Source organism: Schistocerca serialis, chromosome 2 (genome assembly GCF_023864345.2).
Source record: "Schistocerca serialis cubense isolate TAMUIC-IGC-003099 chromosome 2, iqSchSeri2.2, whole genome shotgun sequence".
Classification (NCBI taxonomy): domain Eukaryota; kingdom Metazoa; phylum Arthropoda; class Insecta; order Orthoptera; family Acrididae; genus Schistocerca; species Schistocerca serialis.
In genome coordinates, this window is record NC_064639.1 from 710,850,048 (window position 1) to 710,872,434 (window position 22,387).

The window sequence follows — 22,387 nt, forward strand, 5'->3', positions numbered from 1 at the left end:
AATCTTACCATGCACAAAAAATTTCTCAAAATACTCAAATTGCTGAAAAAAGAAAAGCTGTGAGTGGAATCAGTGTGTGAAATGCCCCCAAGCACTCAGTAAATTGTCACTATTGTCAGTGTAGTATGTAGGGTTTCTTGACCCCCAATCTCAACAGTTCCTACAGAAGAAGAGTAATCATGAGAGCAGTGAAACTACTAATTATTATCAGCAAGACATATCTTGTATTATTTACAAAAAGACAAAAATTACTCTCCATGTCCTTGTAAATGTAACTGTGAAAGGAAGAATAAAAGTGGAAAACAGTTTTCCCACAGTTTGAAGCTAATATGTTAACTGAACAAATAAGTACTGGAGAGTAAAGTACCACTAATTAGAAGTAACATAAAGTAAACTGCAAAATAAATTGGAATGTGTAAATTATCTCAATGAAAATAGTGTTGCAATGTAGTCTTTCATCATTTCTGAATGGTATGGATTCATAGACCAATAGTCACAAGTCTAGCATAGGCTAATAGCCTGGCTGCATGCTCAGAAATTTGTATACTAACAGTACATTTATAGAAATTAACTCATGTGGAACATAACTGTTTCCATATGCTAATTGTAGTGTTGCGAGGGACAGCAAAATGGTTCTATCATTGTACATACATCCTTCTTTATTTAGTTTTCTTGTGAATTTAGTTATTTTTTATTAGAATACTTGCTTTTTGTGTGTGTGTGTGTTTATTACAAATAATTATCCTCATAGCTTCAGGTGATGATTTCTTTTATAGGCTGCAATAAAATAGAGATATGAATTATTCACTGACGCATTTAAGAAAACCTAACAAATATTAAAATTTTTTATTAATTTGTGTAACCAGTGTAGGGATTATTGCACATTTCAGTGTTATTATCACTAAATTTTATCTCCAAATAGAAAGAATTATGTCACAACTTATGTTCCTTTAGTATATAGATACCAGATATGCAGCATTATTAGTAGCACAGTTCTAGAGTTTATCATTCAGATAATTTTTATTTCTTTAAAAATATACCCTTTTCTAATCTCATTGTTTATTTCAACATTACCATCCAAGACACAAGCACCAAGAGCTCCACGTATCGAAGCAACAAATCCTGTGGATCAAATTAAATCCGGCCGTGAGTATATTTTCTGACAGATGTAATGAGTCTAATTTTAAACTCTTTTGTGTATCTGATAACTGCACACCCTCATAGGTGACTTTGTACCATAATTTGCCTGCTGCTTGAACCTTTGTATCTCATCACATAGCCTGATGTTTATTTGTGTACATGTAGCATGTACTTTATGTTGATAATCTGCCACACACCATCAGGTGGCTTGCGGAGTATGGATGTAGATGTAGATGCAGATAATCAGCTTGTAAGAGGACATATATAAAATGTGGTTATTGTATAAAGGAATAAATGTAATCTTTAAAAAAGTTATAACTCTCATACAAAATGATGATTTTTTTCTTTTTTTAATCATTATTTTGTGTATGTGTGTGTGTGTGGGGGGGGGGATGTTGGTACCAGTTTACTGCGTTTCCGATTGTTCAGTTTCTGGAGAAGAGAGGTTTTTGTTCTGCTAATATAGTTGCTCATGGCTCTATGAGGTCAAAATGTGAAACTGTTTTCTGAAGTGTCTTACTGTCAATTTCCTCTATTGTATAAATCTGAATATTTTTGGTATAGGCTTTAAAAAGATGAGGTATATTCAGAAAAACTAAATTTTCTTATCTATAATATTTTTGGCTTTTTGCTAGTTTTGTTCGCTATTCTTGTTTGGAGTACTATATTGTTCTGTTTTAAGTTTTAACAATTTAACATTCCCTACATTTCTGTCTGAGGAAGATGAAGCAGTTCTGAAAGTTAAGATAACCTTTCGTACTTTTGTGTGTACTTATTACAAAGTGCAGCAGATGCCATGCCTTGTAATTTTAGATCACTTACTGTTTTATACAGTACCCGAAAGTATGTTTGATGTGTATGAGAATGAATTGGAAGTGTAATTTTTGTTAAGTGAGATATTTTATGTGGTTACCTAGTTATTACGAGTAACAATAGTCAAAATGTTTTCTCTGGTGAATTTTGCTTGTGATATATAGGCTAGATTATTCATAATTTTAAATTATGTCACACCTTGCTCCAATATTCTTAAAAACTTATCATTATTAGTGAGTTTCCTCAATTGTAAAGTGACAGTTAGTGACACTGTGAGAAAAGGGTGTCTGTCATATTTAGTGTTCAAAATAAGGAAAAATCTCAAACGACACAAATTGTGATCTTGGGGAACTTTACTCACATCAAAGTAAATTCAAATACCAAGTAGATAATTCATAGAGCAATGACCAAATTGTACATCATGTCTGAGTGATACATATAGGGAAGCTGTAGCAGTCATCAAAGCTACCCACACACAATGTTTACCCTATCATGTGACAAAAGCCTGCCTGATTTAAATGTTTACCTGTGCACTTTGCTCCTTTGCTTCTCATACACTTGTTCATGGAGAGTACTATTGCATTGAAATATATATAAAACATTTTTTTATTAGGAGATGGGTATGCTGGTAGTCTCTTACTGTGTTTAAATTTTACATGATGTGTAAATCATGACATTTTCCATCCTGGTCAACCATAAATTATACTCAAGGTTACATTAATGTTTTCCAGAGTTCAAACTTAAAAAAACTGGTCGGCAATTGTCATCAGCAGGAGAAGCGCAATTGTCTACATCAGTTGATGCACCACCTGTTGCACTGCCACAACCGCCCGCACCACAAGAACAAGTGCAAACCTCTTCATCAGCTGATGCACCACCTATTGCACCCCCGCTACCACCAGGTGGTGGGCAACCAACTGAAGCTCAAGCTCCAACAACACAGGTTTGTATTAACAAGTGTGAAACTATGTGAATTGCATCAATCTCATGGTTTATATGGGATTTGATATAGTTTATTGTAATTCCCTTGAAATTTAATTTTTATGAATAATGAATTCATGATATGTGATATGTGAAGTAACAGTTCTCAGGTGTTTGCTTGATACCCACAAGAAGAATATATGAGGGCATTCATCTTATCATTGGTAAATGGCTTCCAGCTTGTAATCTTTGGCTTCCAAAATAAAATTTTCCAGGATAGTGTAACATTTTCATATGGCAAACTTACAGCAGAGAAAACTGAAGTGGTAGATTACCTACATTCTGTTAGTTTAAAATTATAAAAGTCGCTGATATGTATCAAATGCAAATTCCATCAAGAAAACTAATAATTTATGAGTCAGAGTTGATTGCTGGTACTTACTTTAACTAAATAAAATGCACAGTTTTTCCAGCAGACATATTACCTAAACATCAGAGTTGGGTTGGGTTGTTTGGGGGAAGAGACCAAACAGTGAGGTCATCGGTCTCATCGGATCAGGGAAGGAAGTCGGCCGTGCCCTTTCAAAGGAACCATCCCAGCATTTGCCTGAAGCGATGAAGGGAAATCACAGAAAACATTAGAGTTAATAGTTCCCTTAGCACAGATGGGATGTATATGTTGCAGAACATTACATAGGAAGAGGAAGTCACTCAAACTGTTAAGATGAAAGAGATTCACCTGTGCTATGGACTGAGAGAGTAAGTCAGACATGATGCACTCTGAAACACTATACCAGCTGTTGTCCAGAGATAATATAGATACATTGAGAGGTAAAATTAGATTGTAAAAAAAAAAAAAAAAAAAAAAAAAAAAAAAAAAAAAAAAAAGAGAGAGAGATATGAACAGTGCAGTAAGAATTTTAATAGGTGTGTACAACCTTGGTTGTTGTCTCTGTAGGCAACTTCAATATTCATAAATTTAGGGCAACATTGTCTGTAGAGCACAGTGATCTGGTGCTATACTTTGGTTAAAACAATAGTCAAGATTGCAATAACATTTGTTTATTATGACCAGTTTCGACTTTTGTTAAAGCCATCCTCAGTTTTTTTGCCACCCTTCTCCCTCCCCCCCCATCCCCCCTCCCTATGGCTGGTGCTGATGGCTCCTCTGTTTATCAAGTGATATACCACGATCGTACCATGTGAAAAACTTATCTGCCAGCACCAGCCATAGGGGCTCAAAAAATCTGACAATGGCTTTAACATAAGTTTAAATCAGTCTCAAGTATTGTTTTAACCAACTTCATCATTAACCAAAATACTTCACTTTTGAAGATCAGACTGACAAACTACTGTGGAAACCTCCTATCCTATAACAACATTGGCCATGTGGAAGTGGCATTTCTCAAAGTGCAGAAGCTGGGAACCCTTGCTTGGATTACATCTACTAATGATACATGTGAGGTTTGATCATGCAGCAAAGAATAACTCTTGCAGCAACATAACTTCTATCCCCATCTGAAATTCATCTGATCCAAGACCTCCCTCTATTCCAGCCTTAACCTCAACTGTGCTCACATTCAAACTCAGCCTGTATAAAATTTACCAATAAGCAATATAACCTATACTTTCACAGGTGTCACCACTTTCACTACAATTTCACACTGCCTTGCTGCCTAGGAATCCATAGCAGAGTAGTCTGCTCCACCACAGCAGCACTCAACCCCAACAATCACAACCACTCCAAAACCTTCCTGTACTGCAGTTGTTTCACAGATCTTATTCATAAATAAACTTCGCAAGCAATATCTTCTTCTCTTACTACTATTAATACTGCTCTCACTTACCAGTCTTCACATTTTCAAGTCACTTATGTTGCTGAACTGCCCTATCCACAGCCCATGTTGTCATTGTAATAATTTCAAATTCATCTCTGCTGTGCTAATGTAATATCTTAACTGCCTCATGTGCCAACAAGACCACAAAGTTGTGTTTGGTCTTGAGGTGGATGCCTCCTCCCTCTTCTGTGACTACCCTCTTCATCACCACAGGTGAGCCTCTGTCATATCAAGGTCTGACTGACGTGCCCTACTTGTATTATGCTCCCCAAAATAACCCTCTTACCTCCTCAATGAAGACACTTTTAGTTCTGAAAGCTAAGTAGAGTGTCTTTTTAACTTTTATACTTGTCTGCTAGTAGTACTACACATTTTGAATCCTGAAGGTAAGTGGTGATGGCTTTCATTTATGCCTCAAAACTTAGATCTATGCTGACTGCACTAGAAAAATTAATAGACATTCTAATATCCCACTGGCAATTGAGTTCTGCTGTTTTTTATGTTTAGTGGTGATTACAGAAATTATAGAGTTTTCATTACAAAGGTGAAATGTATGTTTTTTGTTGTTTAAACTTGTGAAATGATATAAAAATACTTAAGACAATGAAAACACATTATGGTAAAGAATAATCCAAATTATAAGAATATTGGTAGTAGCTATTAAGGTGAATGAGGGATTGAATGTGTTGTGAAGAATACTCTACTATTTGGTGGACTACTTAGCCACTATACACAGTTTTATCATTGCTATACAAATGGAGAGATCGTCTATTCAAGGAAACACCTATGTTGATTAATAATCACTGATTACAGGAAACTATGTGTAATTTAGCTGCTTACTCATGCAACATAGCCAGTTATGAGGTAACAAATGTCAGAAATGGAGCTGCAATAGGATATGGTGTTTTGGCCTGAAGAATGCAAAGAATCTCATTGAAAAATAATGAAAATGTTTGAAGTGCATACAAAAAGAAACATAACAAATAAATGCTGTTGAGCATGGGCCACTTTGATTACCTTATCCGGATAAAGAAGTAGAAGATGATAATTGAATAAATCCATGAAATGTGTAGTTAATGTATATTAATGGCCTGCGAAAGAAATATTTTTTGATATAATTTACATAATAGTGGAAGTAAAAATACCCCAGAAATATCACACTGGGCACCAAACTTACTAATCAGAAAGTTCTGGTTCATAATATCACAGATTCTTTGAATTTATGTAACTAGGCTCCTTATGTCATCTGCCTAAAACACACTGACTGAAGATTCCAAATGTGCCACCACCATGTCATTCAGAAATCAACAATGGAACAGAATGTGCTCATCCTTCTCTGGAAGCACAAACCAGCTCAACAGAAGATATGTGTGAATGAATATGCAGCCTTCTTGTTAGTGTTTTTCCACAAATATCTTTTAATTCCATCCTGTGCTCAACTAACTGACATTATTATTAAATCTGAATTTCTTCAGGCTACCATTTGAGCAATATTTGCTGGTACTTGGACTCATTTAGGATTATTCTCTAATGCCCTCGTTACTGTCTGTACTGCATTATCATGAAATACAGAAAACCCATATTGGAGCAGTTTTTCCCCCCCTTGCCACCCTGTAAATCTCACAACACCTTTCCAAAACTAGTAAAATTTCAATAGACTTGCCTGATTAAAACTGTAAAACCATTATTTCAATCAGTCTGTAAAATACCCTACATAAAATGATACTGTTGTTGTCGCAGTGTTATTGCCTCCCAGTCTCTATAGATACAACAAAAGAAGATTAATTGGTAGACCTGTGAAACTGGAAATTATTATTATCTAGGATGTTTATTGCATTATTATTAAAAAGATAAAAATTGCATTCTGTCTCCTCATAAATACAACTGTGAAAGTAAGATTAACCCAAGCTCATAAAATGAAGAGCTGTTGCTGTGGCATTTAAATCATATGATAAGCTCAGGTTGCAAACACATACTTCATTATATGAATGTGTGGAGTTCCATTTCTAGCCAATAGACAGCTCTTAATGTATTCTAAAATGAAGTACAGGCTATGTGTGTCATGAAGTTGCTGATCTTAGTGAGCAAGCAGCATGATGAAGGGAGAAGTTTGTTATGACAAAAAGCAGATTCAGCAAATGGTAGAGTGTGCATGTCTATCTGAGTACTTTGTTCAGAGCCAACCATCAATGAGTACCACCACAATGAGACTTCAGGCAAAACTATGGGCTCATTTTGCAGTTCACACATTCCCAACTGAGAAGAAAATAATGTCATAAAAGGGTGTGTTATGTGCTACTCAAGAGGGGAAAGCATTGAAAGTGCATGCCAGTGTAAAAAGTGTGCACACCAGTGTAAAAAGCATGGCATTACTCTACATTTAGAACACTGTTTTGAGGTCTGTCATTTCCAACAATCATACTAGCTGATTTCACAAGAGCAAATAGTGTGTTTGAGTATGATCCCATTGGATTGAGAGGGAAAATAGTTTTCCTGCACTCACTTTGAGGTTACTGTGTTAGCTAAAGAAAAAAGTATTGATAAGTGAAATACCTTTAATTGGAAACAAAAAGAAAGTTAAGTCTAAAAGAAATCTTAATGAAAACAGTGTTGTACTGAAATATTTCGTCATTTCTGAATATACTGGCTTGATAGACTACCTGTTACATGACCTGTTTAGATTACAGTCTGGCTGTATAACCAGAAAATGGTTTATTAACTGTACATTTTTGCTGATTCTCTCATGTGTTACACATACAATATCATTATGATGACAGTACTACAGTTATTTAGTTTCATGTTATGTGAATCTCTTGTAGCATTAATCATGTAGAGGTGTAAGCTAACAATTACTACTCACCATCCTTTATACATTACAAAATACCTTCTATGGTATTGGAGTTGTCAAGAGAAACTTTTTCAGTTTGCTTTCAAATTTCACTTTAGACATTATATACCATTACATTATCAACTGAAACTGTTGGTGACACAATTTTACACACATTTTGTGCTAAAGACAACCTTAATGTGGAGTAGTGAATATCACTTTTCCTTATAGTCTTGTAATTATGTACAACATAGTTCCTTTTGAGCTGCAGTTTCTTATTTACAACAAACTCCATGAGGGAATAAATGTACTGTGAGGGGGTAATCAAAATGCTTAATTCCTTAAACAGATGTCAACAAGATGATCATGGGTGAGCACTTCATATTATTCTTACAATGCATTTTCGGATAATGGACTATTTACTTCTCAAAGTGTTACCACAGAACAATACTCCATATGATTATATTGAATGAAAATAAATAGCTTACTATCAAAGATGGACATCTGTTGTTTGCAAAAAATTGAGATAAATGTCATTTTTTAACATGAAATGTGAAGTTAACATATTTCCTTGCTGCTTTAGCTTTAGGCAGCATTAACTTTAATACTGCTGGAATGGTTTTGAAAAGTACTCAAGATCAGTTTAATTAGATAAACCAGCCAAAATTACCTTTGAAACTACAGATGTTAGTCTTTGAAGAAAACAAGTGTAGATGATCACTTGTAAACATACTTGCAATTACCTGTTTTTAATGCACCTGAATTCAGTTTGTACTACTGTGAATGTTTACAAGCATATAAGCTAGGAAAGCTTTTGTAAGCATCCAAAAATTCTCAAAAATTAAAGAATTTCTCATGTAATTACACAACAAAATTAGTTAGCCCAAGTAAGGATAGGCCTAATGTTGTCAAAAATTTCTAAAAGTTCACAATTTAAGTTTAGGCTTGTAAGTGATGATGATAGCATCAGTTTATCTTGGCTAAAATGTTCTAAATTTCGCAACTCACATGAGTAAGGACAGTGTCAATGAAAGATTATGCAGATGCAACATGAACAATAAAATATTACAATCTATAATTTCTAATAGGCAAAGAATTCTGGACCATGTGCTATGACTTAAAGGAAATTTCAGAACTCAGCTTCCAAATGTAAATAAAATTTAGTGACAATATTATCGTTTCTCAAGAGGCTACTATTCAAATATTCATCACCTCAAAAATTTTGGAAAATGGGGTCAGTAGACAAACAGGTAGGTAATTGCTGACATCTCCCCTATCACCTTTAATACCAAGAGGTTTAACAAATACATATTTCAGTCTCTATGGAGAAATCCTTTGAGTTAGTGATGCATTATGTATTATTAAGTATTTCAAAAAAGACACTGCTTATTATGTAGTAAAAGTCTTAAGTACTCTGTTGGAACTGCCATCAAATTTAGACAAACTTTTATTTATAAGAGAATGTATAATTCTCCTAATTTAAGGAGAAGTAGTGTGTGAGCATCCAAATGAGTGAATTTTGTGCTTGTTCAACATACTGCTTGTTTCTTCTCTTGAGCTGTTCATCCATGTATTTTCTGTTACATTTAGGACATGATTATTAGACATATCTGCTATTTATTAATGATAATTTATAGCCCTTCCATTTTACTACATTCCATATTCCTTATGCCTGTTGCTGGAATAAGAAGTTTCTAATTTTATGTGTACATTTCTTGATTTTTGACTGACTTTTCTTTGTAATTTTTAGTAGTTTTTGTAGAACACAGCTACTGCAGGATCTTTACCTGTCCTTGCCAACATATATGTTCCCCTTCACCTTTTACAAGATACTTTAATCATTTTTGTAATCCATGGTTTTTACATAGGTGTTTAATGTTCTTTCTGATTAGCTTATATCATGATATACATCAATCTTTTTGTGAACGTTTAGTTCATTATAAATTTCATCGCACATCACCACTTGTAAACTTTTCTTAAAAATATGTCATAATATAAGACAACAACTAATAGTGTGACCACCAAAGAAAGAGTTTATTAGCATGTGCTGTGACATGTGCACAAGTTGCCAGCAGCCTCCAGTGGCTGACGTATGTGGATGTTGATGGCAAAGTGCCAGCAGCCACGCCAGCAATATGTATCCAGGTGTAATATAAGGGGTTATAGCAACATGTTTGTCCTGGAATCATTAATTATTCTAAAAGATTTCCAATGAGGAGTATCTGTCCTGTGGGGCACTATCTTATTTATCCTAACAGTACATCACAATCAGAGATAGCATTTGTTACTCGGTATACAGCTTCATCAAAGAAAACATAATGAATTAGGATACTGCTGTCTTTATTGACATATGTTGGAAAGTTAATTGCTGAAATCAAATTGTTTGATCCTAACAAAGTTTCTAGATCATTTTCCCACAGACAGACTGTTACCTGCTAGCTGCTGTCTGACAGCGTTGTAAGGAATTCGTGGCAACATAAACGCTTCAAAATTTCCCATTGGTGATCTATATACAATTACAAATTGTAGCTTACCATTTTGCCATTCTATATCAGAAAATATTTTAAAATTCATGAAAGTAGTGCATGTGATGTTTATTATAAATAATTATCCTCACAGTCTCCCTAAAAGCATAAAATGAAACTGATTTATTTTATAGGCTGAAATGTGATAAAAACATGAATTTTCCATTGATGCAGTTAAAATCTAACAGTTCTTAATCATTTGTATTAATTTCTATGTATTTGTGTAATAATTATAATGCTTAATTATTGCTATTCTCATTAAATTTTATTTCCTGTTGGAAATAATTATATCGCAACTTATCTCCCTTTAGCATACTCAAACCAGGTATACAGCCACATTGGCACTCCAGTTCTGCAGTTTGTTATTCACATGGTTGCTAATTCTTTAAATAAATATTTCTTCCTTATTTTGTAGATTACTCCCACATCACCACCCAAGGCGTCAGGGGGATTCGAAGAACTTATCAGCAGTGAGTATATTTGGTGAAGATATCATGAGTTTAATTTCAAACACTTATTTATTTTATAACTGCACACTTCCATTTTTGACAATGGACCAAGTTTCACTTACTATATAATCAGAACTATCTCATTTAGGCAGTAGATTTCCTAGTGGTATTTCATGCTAATAGTCAGCTTATTAGAGGAAGCCTCAGAAAATGTGGTTGTTATATAAGAAGCTAAACAGTATCTTAGAAAACATTTCTGAAAGTAATAAAAATTGATGTCAAAATTTTCATTTTGGGGGAGGGAAGAGAGATATACTTTGACTGGGCATCCATCTGTGCAGTTTCTCCTAATATAATAAGTGACGGCCACAGTGCGTCCAAATGAGAAGCTGTTTCCTACAGAGACTTATTGTTTAGTTTCCATTTGTTGTGCCACATCTTTTTTGTAAGAGTATCTTTTTTGAAAATTTTGAGTGAGTGTTAGAAGATGTACATTCAAAACAGCTATTTTTACTGTTTATAATATTTTGCACTATTTCCTAAGTTTAATTACATTTGTCATTCAGAGTATTATCTTATCCTGTATTACGAGTTATAACAACTCCCCTCTTCTCTATGAGTAAGAGTAGTTATTTGGAAAGTCAAGATAGTCTTTTGTACTTACATGTATATTTTTTGTGGCTCTCTAGTTGTTCAAAATGTTTTCTATAGAAAATTTTGCTTCTGATGCATATGAGTTGGCATGTAATTTCAGCTTTTGCTGCACCTTGGCTCCTCTTAAAATTCTTATTGTTCATGAGGGTCATCAATTACAAAGTGACACTTGCTGACACTAACTCATTGGCATTTATCTTATTTATTGCTCAGAATGAGAAAAATTTTAGTCAGAATACTGAAACCTGGGAACCCATCATTACTTCTTACATGTCAGTAATCTCTACCACTAAACAGTTGATCTCCAATGCCCTTTTGGTAGCTTTCCCATCTAGATGCACGGATCGTACCAATAACAGAGATGATTCATTACTATTATGATGCTGCTTTATTCCCACAACTCAATGGTCAGCTCATATTGCACAGTACAAGGTTGTAAACCAAACTGACTTATCTGGAGTCCATGCAGATATGCCACTGAGCCATCAGTGTCCTCTGGTTAAAGGCATTACCTGTGCTGGTGTGAGGCTCCCCCCCCCCCCCTCCTCTCATAGTGCAGAGCACTGGAGGGATTGGATGTCAGGGTGTGTCAATGTGCAAGTGCTCATGCACAGATGTGCTCAATCAGGCATGTTATGGCCAGCTGCTGAACAGAACATGGCTGGACCATTTCTTGATGTCAGCATGGTGTGATGAAAGAGACCAACCATGCTGTGGCTGGCTGCAAAGGAGGAAACAGTTGGACAACTGCTAGTCATGTACTGGCCACAGCACTCATGCTGCATAGATGATACATGCCAGATGTTGAGCAGGATGGCTGGGAAAACTATACCAAGATTCAATTAGGGCAGGTGGCAACAAGGCTTGGGCAGTTGGGTGAGGCATTGGTAGTGGGATCTGAAGAAGTCTGTGACGTAGTTTGTGGTAGCTGTCATTGGGGGTTCCCTCAGTAATAGTGAGCTTGCGATCTGTCAACAGATGCCAATATATGGAAGAGTAATCGACATTTGTAGGTAATTGACATGTGTGTATGGTTTGATGAGCTATCAGTCTGTTACCTGTTGCACTATTGTTACAGCAGGCATCCACTATCAGATGATTGTCTAGAAGGTTTCACATAAATATTCTCTGGATCAAAGCCTCTGATGTCAAGTTTAATGATGACTAGCTCCTGGGAGTCTGAATTAGCTGTCTGCATGTAAGGGGTAAATGACCACATGGATCATTTTCTATTTTTTTCCAGGTCTACAGAGTGTGTTGTTGCTTTTCTGTTGAACAAAATCTCAAAAGCATGAGTAATATATTTTAAAACTTTGTATGGGAGTGAGTGGGGTTGCTGTAAAGCTGGTCAGCTTGTATCGTCATGTAACAGTACAAATTCACAGTTACTCAGTGCCTAGTGCATGAAAAATTTCAGATTGGGATGCAGGTACATGGTGGCACCTGCATATCTAAATTGGGCCATGCAAGTGTCAATGAACACACAATCTTTTGACTCACCTGTAATGTAATTATTTGTGTTTATTTGCACCCTATGAACAACTAGTCAATAATAAGTAATAAGTATCTGTGACATTCTCATTCCAGAAAGGGACCAATGAGGTCTAGGTGCACATGTCAGACCAAACTATGGTATACCTGATCCTGGATTGGTAAGGAAGTATTTACATGTGCTTTGATTAAATATATAGAGCCTTCCTCCTGATGGTGGAAGTGGTGCAAAGGATGTTTGTCCCATGTGTTGTTCGCATTGGTGTCTTGACTTACCACCACAGACTGGTACACCTACTGTAGCATGTGTTTGGAGTTTGGAAGGTTGCAGTACCTTCAAGGAAGCTGGCAGTTACATGGACAGGTGACAAACTAGGCATGAAAACCAACAATTAGGTGACCTTGAGGCAGTGGTGGTGCTCAGTTGCTTGGTGCATCATTGCCAGCTAGGAGAGCAGTGGTGTGCATGATGCATAGGTCAGCATTCTGGTTGAGGGCAGTGATGTCACTGTCCTGCACTTTCATCGCGTGTTGGAGTGCTTCAGTGTGCATGGTATTTGACTGAGATCCTGTGCCGCATGACATGTTATTGTCCTCAGCATTGATGTATTGTCTATGCTATAGCACAGTGAACAATCTGTCTGCCAAGCAGAGTTCCTTCTCTAGCAACTTTGCTTCATGAGCAATCATGGCAAGTTGTAGCTGCAGCAGAAATTTAAAAATTCATGGAGTCCATAATGCAGTATCTGGCATGAGGTTCAGACCAAGTATTGTCTGTAACCAGTTCCATAGCTGGGACATTGACTTGTCAGTGAGCTGTTAATCATAGACTGCCTGTTTCAGTAGTTATTCTGTGGTTTATGGCAGGCATTAGGGCAAGGCAGTTTTGGCTACTTCATATTTGTTTTTTCAGGCAGAGAAAGGATGACGTTGCTGGTAGTATTAGCATGTTCTGCTAATTGGCAAGTTAATGTCATAAATTGAGAGTTATTATCCAATATTCTCAGTGAAATAAACAAAAATTCTGCTGAAGCAACCCAAAGTCCCAATTGTTCTGGTCCAAATGGTGCCAATTTGGGTTGTGACTGGACTGATGCTGCATGCAAAATGGTTAATCAATGAGGTATTGTGGGGCACTCACAGCACACTTGCAAATCCAGTAAACCTGTTGGTAAAGTGTAGTGTGCTGCATGCTCCTATATATGGCAGTCATATTTCCTAATACTGTTTACAATGCAGCTGATGCAGTTAGTGTGGGAGTCACATTATTGTTCATATTTAGCCTGACTTGTTTTGCTGAATCACAAACTGGTAAGTCCAACAGTAGACTGTTTGACGGTGGTGATTTTTGTGATGTGCTAGAGCCTGCATTGTTTTGAGAAGCAACACCTTTACTCATATTCAGTTCATATGTGAGCACTGGATAACTATTATTATGTTGATTACACTGCTGATGTACATCATTAACATTAATCCTCAAAGTGGAGTCTTGAGGGGCTGGTGATTTCGTGTAACTGATGCAAGACGGCTACGTTGTTACTGTGTATTACTGAGATATGGAATGAAACATCTCCTGTCATGTTATGTGGTTGTCACAGGTCGCTACTAGGTGCAGGGGTCATCCCAATTCTGGAGACAACATGTTGATATTGAGATACTGCTTTATTCTCATAAAATGACATACAGCATATCCACAAAGTACAAGATTTTAAACCAAATTGACTTCTCTGGAGTCTACCCAGGTACTCCACTCAGCCATGTGTGTCCTCTGGTCAGAAGTGTTCCTTGTGCTGGTGTTGCCATACCCTCATTGTGACATATTTGTTACTGATATTTCTAGGAAAGCTGTAGCAGTAGTAGGCAGTTATTGTCCAAGTTACTCACTCATGACTTTCTCCATATCATGTGACAATACCTAGTTACTTTCTGGCTTGTATGTTTTGCTCCTCCATTACTCACATTATTGTTCATTGATGGACAAGAATGTCAGTGAAAGATATGCCACATATTCATAGATATCAAGGAAGGAAGAACATATTTTATTTTATATCAGCAGACTGGTATGCAGATACTGGTTACCTTTTGCTGTAATTACAATTTATATTCTGTGTAGGACATGAAATATTCCATCTTGGAATTCCTCAAAACTTATCTGAGGTTTTGTAAATTGTTTCCAGGGGCTGCACTTCGCAGGACTAGCAAGTCTCAACAGACGGATCAGAGAGCACCACAACAACAGGAGGAACGGCCTCCAACCCCTCTGCCTCCTGGATCCAGTGCAGCACCTGCTGCATCCCCACCACCTCCACTTCCTGGATCAAGTGCAGGACCTGCTCCACCCCCACCACCTCTGCTTCCTGGATCAAGTGCAGGACCTGCTCCACCCCCACCACCTCCACTTCCTGGATCAAGTGCAGGACCTGCTCCACCCCCACTACCTCCGCTTCCTGGATCAAGTGCAGGACCTGCTCCACCCCCACCAGCTCCGCTTCCTGGATCAAGTGCAGGACCTGCTCCACCCCCACCACCTCCGATTCCTGGATCAAGTGCAGGACCTGCTCCACCCCCACCATCTCCGCTTCCTGGATCAAGTGCAGCACCTACTGCACCCTCACCACCTCCTCCGCTTCCTGGGTCAAGTGGAGCACCTGCTCCACCCCCACCACCTCCTCCACCCCCACCACCTCCTCCTCCTCAGGTTAGTATTAAGAAATGTGAAACTGTTTAATCTGTTTTAGTTTCAAATTTTGTAAGAGATTCTATTTTACCTAATGACTCACTATTGAAGTTAGATTTTTCTTTATCATTATTTCATTACATATAAAGTGGAATTTCTTGAATGCCTGAATGGTACATACCAAAACATGTGTGGGCGATCTTCTCTCCGTTAATTAATATTAATTTTCAGTCTTTGGATTCGTCTTTGATATATTGAAGATGGCATAACATTTTCATTCTGTAAACTTTCAGGAGAGATTAATTATTGCAAAAGACTTGAAGATATTTCAAATGGAAGTTACTTGCTGTTTAGAATTTTTAAGTTTAGTTAGATGTTCCAAAGGAAAATTCCTCAACGAAACTAATAATTTGTATGACAGAATTCTGGCCAGTAAATATCTTCAGTACTGAAAAGTTTAGTGCTGCCAACAGACATGTATTAATATAAAATGAATACACTAGCTACACATCAGAATTCAAAGTCTTTAATAATGGTGGAGAAATAGATATGTTGGGGAAGGTTAAAAAGTATGGGTAAGTCACTCAGACCCCAGGGTTAGATAGACATTGCTGTAGTGTGGACAAAGAGACACAAAGGTGAATTTAGAGCTGTCTTGAAGAACTAGTCAGAAATGGTACTTTAATGAACACTGTGCCAGCTTTAGTTACAAGATAATGTGAACCCACCTTTCCCATAACTACTTCATTTTTGAGGATCAGACCATAAAACTGCAATGGGAACCATGATGCCCTACCCAGTGCAAACTTGTTATGTGTCACTTCAAAGAAGCTTTCCTCAAGACATGCAGTCTGGAATCCCTACCCACTACAAATTCTTGAAATTTTTGTGGTCTGGCCTTGTGGTGATGAATAAGTCCTCTCCGTGCAGCAAGGACTTAACTAATATACCCAAATTAAAATGTTCTGGATCTTTACTGAATCCAAAGACATTTCTGTTCATTCTTTCAGCTCACTGGTACCTATATCCAAACATCCTTATGTATAAAATCATCTGATAAGCAACACACCCCACACTTTATGAGCTGCTATTCCTTTCACATCAAATACAGATTTCCATATTACATACAAATCCACAGAAAATAAGTCTCTTGTACCACTGAAGCACTCAGCATCTACAGTGACAACCAGGCTGTGGATGGCTAAATGATTTTGCATTCACCTCTGCCCTAATTGAAAACTCTGCATATTGCAATGTGTGCTCACAGTGCCATGAAGCTGTGTTTAACCTCATAATGGATGACTCTGCCTACCTTTGTCCTCAATACAGGTGGGTCAGTTGCATTCTGCAGTTTAAGCAACCAGCCCTTCCTGTATTATCTTCCCAATATAACTCTCAGTTCTCATACATGTAGGCACTACCAGTTCTGAAAGCTAGTTAGTTTACTTTTTTATATGTTTGTTGGCAGAGCTGTACTTATTGCATTCTGAAGGAATATTCTGGGCAGCTTTCAGCCTCAAAGTTTACATATACCATGAAAGTGTTACAGAAATTTATTTGTTATTGTAATATCCAATTGACAAATGTGTTCCATCCACTTTCACATTTAATGGTAATTACAAAAATTACAGTTTTTGCCACAGTTCAATGCAATTCTATAAGGACATAAACAACACCAAACATAACAAAGATACAGAACAGTAAAGCATAGTCCAAATGATGAAAGAATGGGATGTGGTTGTTGAAGCCAACAGCTCTGGATGTGTGAATGAATTAAGTGTGCCAGATTCTCTGCAACTGGTTATTCTAACGATGCATTGGGTTCAGACTTGTGGTGGCTAATGAAATATTACAGCTCAAAGCTAAGATGTGAATGGGATGTGGTTGTTGAAGCCAACAGCTCTGGATGTGTGAATGAATTAAGTGTGCCAGATTCTCTGCAACTGGTTATTCTAACGATGCATTGGGTTCAGACTTGTGGTGGCTAATGAAATATTACAGCTCAAAGCTAAGATGTGAACTGATTGTAAATTTAAATTCATGAACTACAATCTCCTCATTAATTTGCATAGTCTGTTGTTTCCTAGCAGGATGTACTCTGCTCATCAAACTGAAGGTGTGTGTATTTGTTGATCAAGCAAATAATTTATTCTTGTGCACTGTAGAAACCCCTAATACAATTTGTTTGGAAACTGCTTGCACTCTTATATACAAAGAAATAAACTAAACTCCACAACAAAACTCTTTTTTCTGATAAATTTTACAATATAGTTAGTGCTGACTCAAAGCTACGGTATAAAAGATACAATATGAATGTAAAGCAGTTAATTTCAGGTGGATAGATATGATAATTATGTAAACAGAAATGTTTATAAATATACTGTCAAATTCAGAAATATGGTAATAATTAATTGAAAATATGTTCATAAGTTAACCTACACATATATGTCACTAAAAACACAGACTGAGCTCAACTTCCCAAATAAGCAATCTCTAAAATTCTCTTCCACTGGTACTAGTCTAACCCTGATTACTTGATTACTTAATGTACAAGTTACAAATGCAACTACATCATTTGTGGGTGGAATGTGTGTCAAAAAGTTAACAATGTGTTCAAACAAATTACATTTTTCAAGAAAGAAATGCCTATTATCTACAAGACATCATGGTGCTGAAAAAAAATAATGATTACCATAAAAATTTCAATATGTCTTCATTCAATGGCTAACATACTGAAATAAAATAAGTGTGTACTATGTTCCTCAGTAATGGAAAAAGAAAAAATCATTCCTTTACTTGTTAGACATTAAATTGTATGATAATCATTCATGCTCTATGTGTTTACTTCCAGAAAAATTCCCACACCTGTCATCATATTGTATACCAATTTGTTCTTCATCATAGTGGTGAACAATTGTGCTTTTCACAAAAACAGAGGCCAACATTTCCATTATACCAGCAAACTGAAACTTTCTTAAGCAAGACTAATCCCAAAAACACTGACTAAGTGCTAATATGAACAAAATATGGAATCAAAAGGGAATAAAATCTGAAATGTGACCTGACAATGCATGCTGTTAAAGAATGTTGATTAATAAATATTGTGTAATTACACGATCTAAATTATTCCACGACAGACAAAGTTTCTTCACATCATTCCGGTCATGCTAACTTCCAGCCTCCAGACTGTCCACTTTTTAAGTCTAACATTTCAATCTGGCAAAACTTGTTTAATTCATTACTTTTACATAGTACTAATTGCATATACCATTGTGATATCTCTTCATTCATTTTTCATTTAATCATAATTATTAAACATGCTTGTAATTATTATTAACATTTTAAACTAACAGCAACTACTCATCAAAATCACTAGATCAATAAATTTACATATATTATATGTACTGAACAAATGGTATGTTATCAATGTAGAAATTTCACTTATCTGTTTCTGGGTCCATAACTCATTAAATATTGGCTCCAGTCAGTCTCTCAAGAGATTATGAAGTTAATTTAGTGATGCATAAAATTCATGTACATTATATTGACAGGACCACAGATTATTGAAATTGTTTAATCTGTAAAATTACAAAACAAAACAAAGACTAAAAACTGTAAGCTACCACTGTACAAGGTGCCAGGGAAGAAAAAAAGACAATTATTCCCAACAGTTTCACATTGTGGTAAATTCTGAGCCTTTGTTCTATGATGTAGGAATAGATATAACCAACTCAGTACATGCTGAAGAACAGCTTTTATTACAAAACTGTATATAGAACACACATGTGAAGTACAAAAATGAGAGACAGAAAGAGAGAGAGAGAGAGAGAGAGAGAGAGAGAGAGAGAGAGAGAGAGAATAGTGTAAAGACAAAGATGACAAAGAACACAGATCAAAGAGTCTAGAAATCAAAGCACAAAGGAGAGGAAATAGATGGGTGGCACTATCCACAATGAAATCCTTTAGTCATGTAGGTGGTCAAAGGTGTTGTCCAATGCAGAAGTAGGGAGATTTGTCAACTGGAGGGAGGTCCACAAGTTGCTGGCAGAGAGGGAAAACAATAGGAAGGATGACATCACCCAACATTTTGGCCACTATGAGTCTTGCTTGGTAACTGAGCAGGAGCTCGAAGGAGTTCGATAGCTGTATGGGAGTTGTTGATGTGTTGTGTTGTGTAGGTGGAAGGATGGCAAAAATGAAGATAGTGCCATCTCGAATCTCAATGGAAAGATCACCCAACTTGAAATCTGTGATGCTGACAGTAAACAGTGTATCAGACTGGGAAGGAGGAGTAGAGGGAGGGGTGGGGGGGGGATGGGGGGGGGGGGGGGGTTGTCACACAGTGTGGTGAAATCGTCACACATTTCATGCATTATGTCTCAAGGAGGGGCATTGTTGATGGTGGGTGATGAATTTGTGGGAACCAGCAACTGTAGGTCATCTGTTAACAACAAGTCTGATCTTACCCTATTCACTGAGACTTTAACATTTACTGTTTAGTGGTATGTCCAATGTGGTCTCTCTACAGTCAAGCACCTTGTGAGGGTCTGAGTAAGGGACTGGATAGATCCACAAATGGAGTTATCACTAAGCATAACATAAGCACAAAATGGTAATTCTTTGTGAACAAAGACTCATGGTACTGAATGTGGTTTCAGTGTGAAATATGTTCATGTACTCAATCAACTAAATCAGAAAGCTCATCATTGCTTGGAAGGTGAGGGTGTTCAAAGAACTATGCAGAAACGATGATCAGTTTGCCATAAAGGATGTCAGGGAGTGATGCTTGTAAGTCCTCTTTGTGAGCAGTGCATATTCCCAGGAGAACCCATGGTAGTGCCTCTGACCAGGAACTGCCATAGCACATGAGTGCTACATTAAGAATGCAGTGCTAATGCAACATGAGACTGTTGCTCTACAGGTGGTAGGCAGTGTTGTGGAACTTATCAACACAGCACACCACACATAATTTAATAAATAGGATGATTTGAACTGGCAGTCCTGGTCAGTGGTTACAGATCGAGGACAACTGCATCAAGAAATCCAAGAGTTAAAGAAGATGTGGTTGGGTGAATCAGCTGTAATATCTGATAGAGGGACAGCTCTGACCTATTTCATGACTCAGACATTGACAGAGTATACACAAAAAGTTCTCAGAGGGAAGAAGTGGGCCGATGATGACAGTATGTACATGACATAGATGTCCTTTGGGAATCCTAATTATGTTGGAGGGAGCGTGCATCTGGTCCACCTTTATTCCTGTTATAAAACTATCTGGTCCACCTTTATTCCTGTTATAAAACTGTGCCTATTGTTGTATTGGTTGTGTGGCAGCGACAGAGATATTGGCATCATGTACCACGTGCGACAGTGTGAGTGAGGTCAGACTTGAGAATCTCAAACACTTGGATCACGTAATTAGTCCACGAAACTTTACTTGTACCTGAGGTATTTTTTTCTGGTCAGAGCATCAGTAAGTGGTGCCTGGATGGAGGCAGTGTAAGGGAGGTGATGATGGTAGAAATTTATAATGCCCAGGAATCTCTGCAGTTCGTGATAGAGGGAGGTTATGAACAAAGATGACAGAGTTGCATGTTGGTCAGATGCCCTCAGGCAACACATTATAGCCAGGGGAAGTTACATTGTCACAAAGAGTTCACTGTGACACCATCGTTACATAGTACAGTCTGAACTTGAGGCAAATAGTGTTCATGTCCCTCAGGGGTGGTTGAAGAGATCACGAGAGCACCTAAATAGGCATACATGAACTAGAGGTTGAACAATAAAGAATTTAAACTGCTGCCAAGTATGAGCCATATTTCTGAGGTTCTGTGGCATGAAACAGTACTCAAAGAGTCCAAAAGGGTAATTAAAGCAGTCTTCGGGTTGTTGTCCTTGAACATGGGAATTTGGTGGTAAGCTTTGCAGCAATCAAGTATGCTGAACACTTGCACACCATTTAGCAGTCAGGCAAAGTCGTGAATATGTGTTATTGGATAATCATCCATAATAGTGCAAGAGTTCAGAGCTCTGTAATCCCTCCTCAGATGGAATGAACTGTCTTTCTTCTGCACAAGATGAATGAGGGAAGACCAATTGCTGTCTGATGGGCATATAATGCCTGCGTCAAGTAGCTTGCCGGTGGCTGTTTTAGCGTGACACAGATTTTTGGGATTGAGGTGGTGAGTCTTATGTCATATGGGTGGTCACCCCATAGTAGTGATTCTGTGACAACCACCATTAATAATCACAGCTATGCATGCATTGTTTAAAACTGTGGAAGAAGTGTCAGTTAGTGCTTTTTTTGTGGTTGATAGTCGCCATACCATGAATCAATGAACACAGTTCAATACATTCTAGTGATGAACAATCCTTAACCCCAACCTCATCATTGTATTTCTCACAGTACTTCAGTTATACATGTAATATTTCATAATCTTCCACAATACAGCATGATCAGCACCGCTGCTGCTGCCGCCGCCACCACCACCACCACCACCACCACCAACATCAACAACATAATAATAATCACAAAAACCATAATACATCACCATAATCATACAATTGATGATGAATTCCCCAATAATCTAACTTGCAATTACCTCTCACATAACTGCAGCATCATAAAAATATTTCACAAATATCCATCTCATGAAAAAACCCTTTAGACAAAACATTCTCAACATACCAACAGCACATAGTTAATATTATTTTGCCCTTTTAATGCTGATATTCTTGATTACTTTATATGTTCTCATTCTACACAAAACTTTACTCCTTTTTCTATACTTAACAAATACCTCAAAGTATTAAATGCTTCTATTAAGATGGACAACATACCTGCACAAACAAATGAATGGCCATTATACATTGATTTTTAATTATGTCATGAGGGCAGAAACAATAAGTTTGACTCATCTTCCTATTAAACTGATGCATGCCAATTGCTGTTCCTTAAGATGTAGCATAATAATTATTAGAGTGTAGCCCAAGTAAATAGTAAAATGTATTGAAAAACCACATAAAACATAATCATTGAGCAAAATTATTAA

At 36.9% G+C, this 22,387-nt stretch overlaps 1 protein-coding gene across 1 annotated transcript in view; it reads left to right on the forward strand.

Annotated features, from left to right (window-relative positions):
* The first annotated feature begins 329 nt into the window (after window positions 1-329).
* Window positions 330-22,387, forward strand: part of LOC126456351 (formin-2-like) — a 52,845-nt gene continuing 30,787 nt past the window's right edge. The window contains exons 1-5 of the mRNA XM_050092104.1: window positions 330-358; window positions 923-1,146; window positions 2,685-2,896; window positions 10,480-10,534; window positions 14,836-15,356. Of these exons, the coding sequence (XP_049948061.1) occupies window positions 330-358; window positions 923-1,146; window positions 2,685-2,896; window positions 10,480-10,534; window positions 14,836-15,356 (1,041 nt within the window). The remainder of the gene's footprint in view (window positions 359-922; window positions 1,147-2,684; window positions 2,897-10,479; window positions 10,535-14,835; window positions 15,357-22,387) is intronic.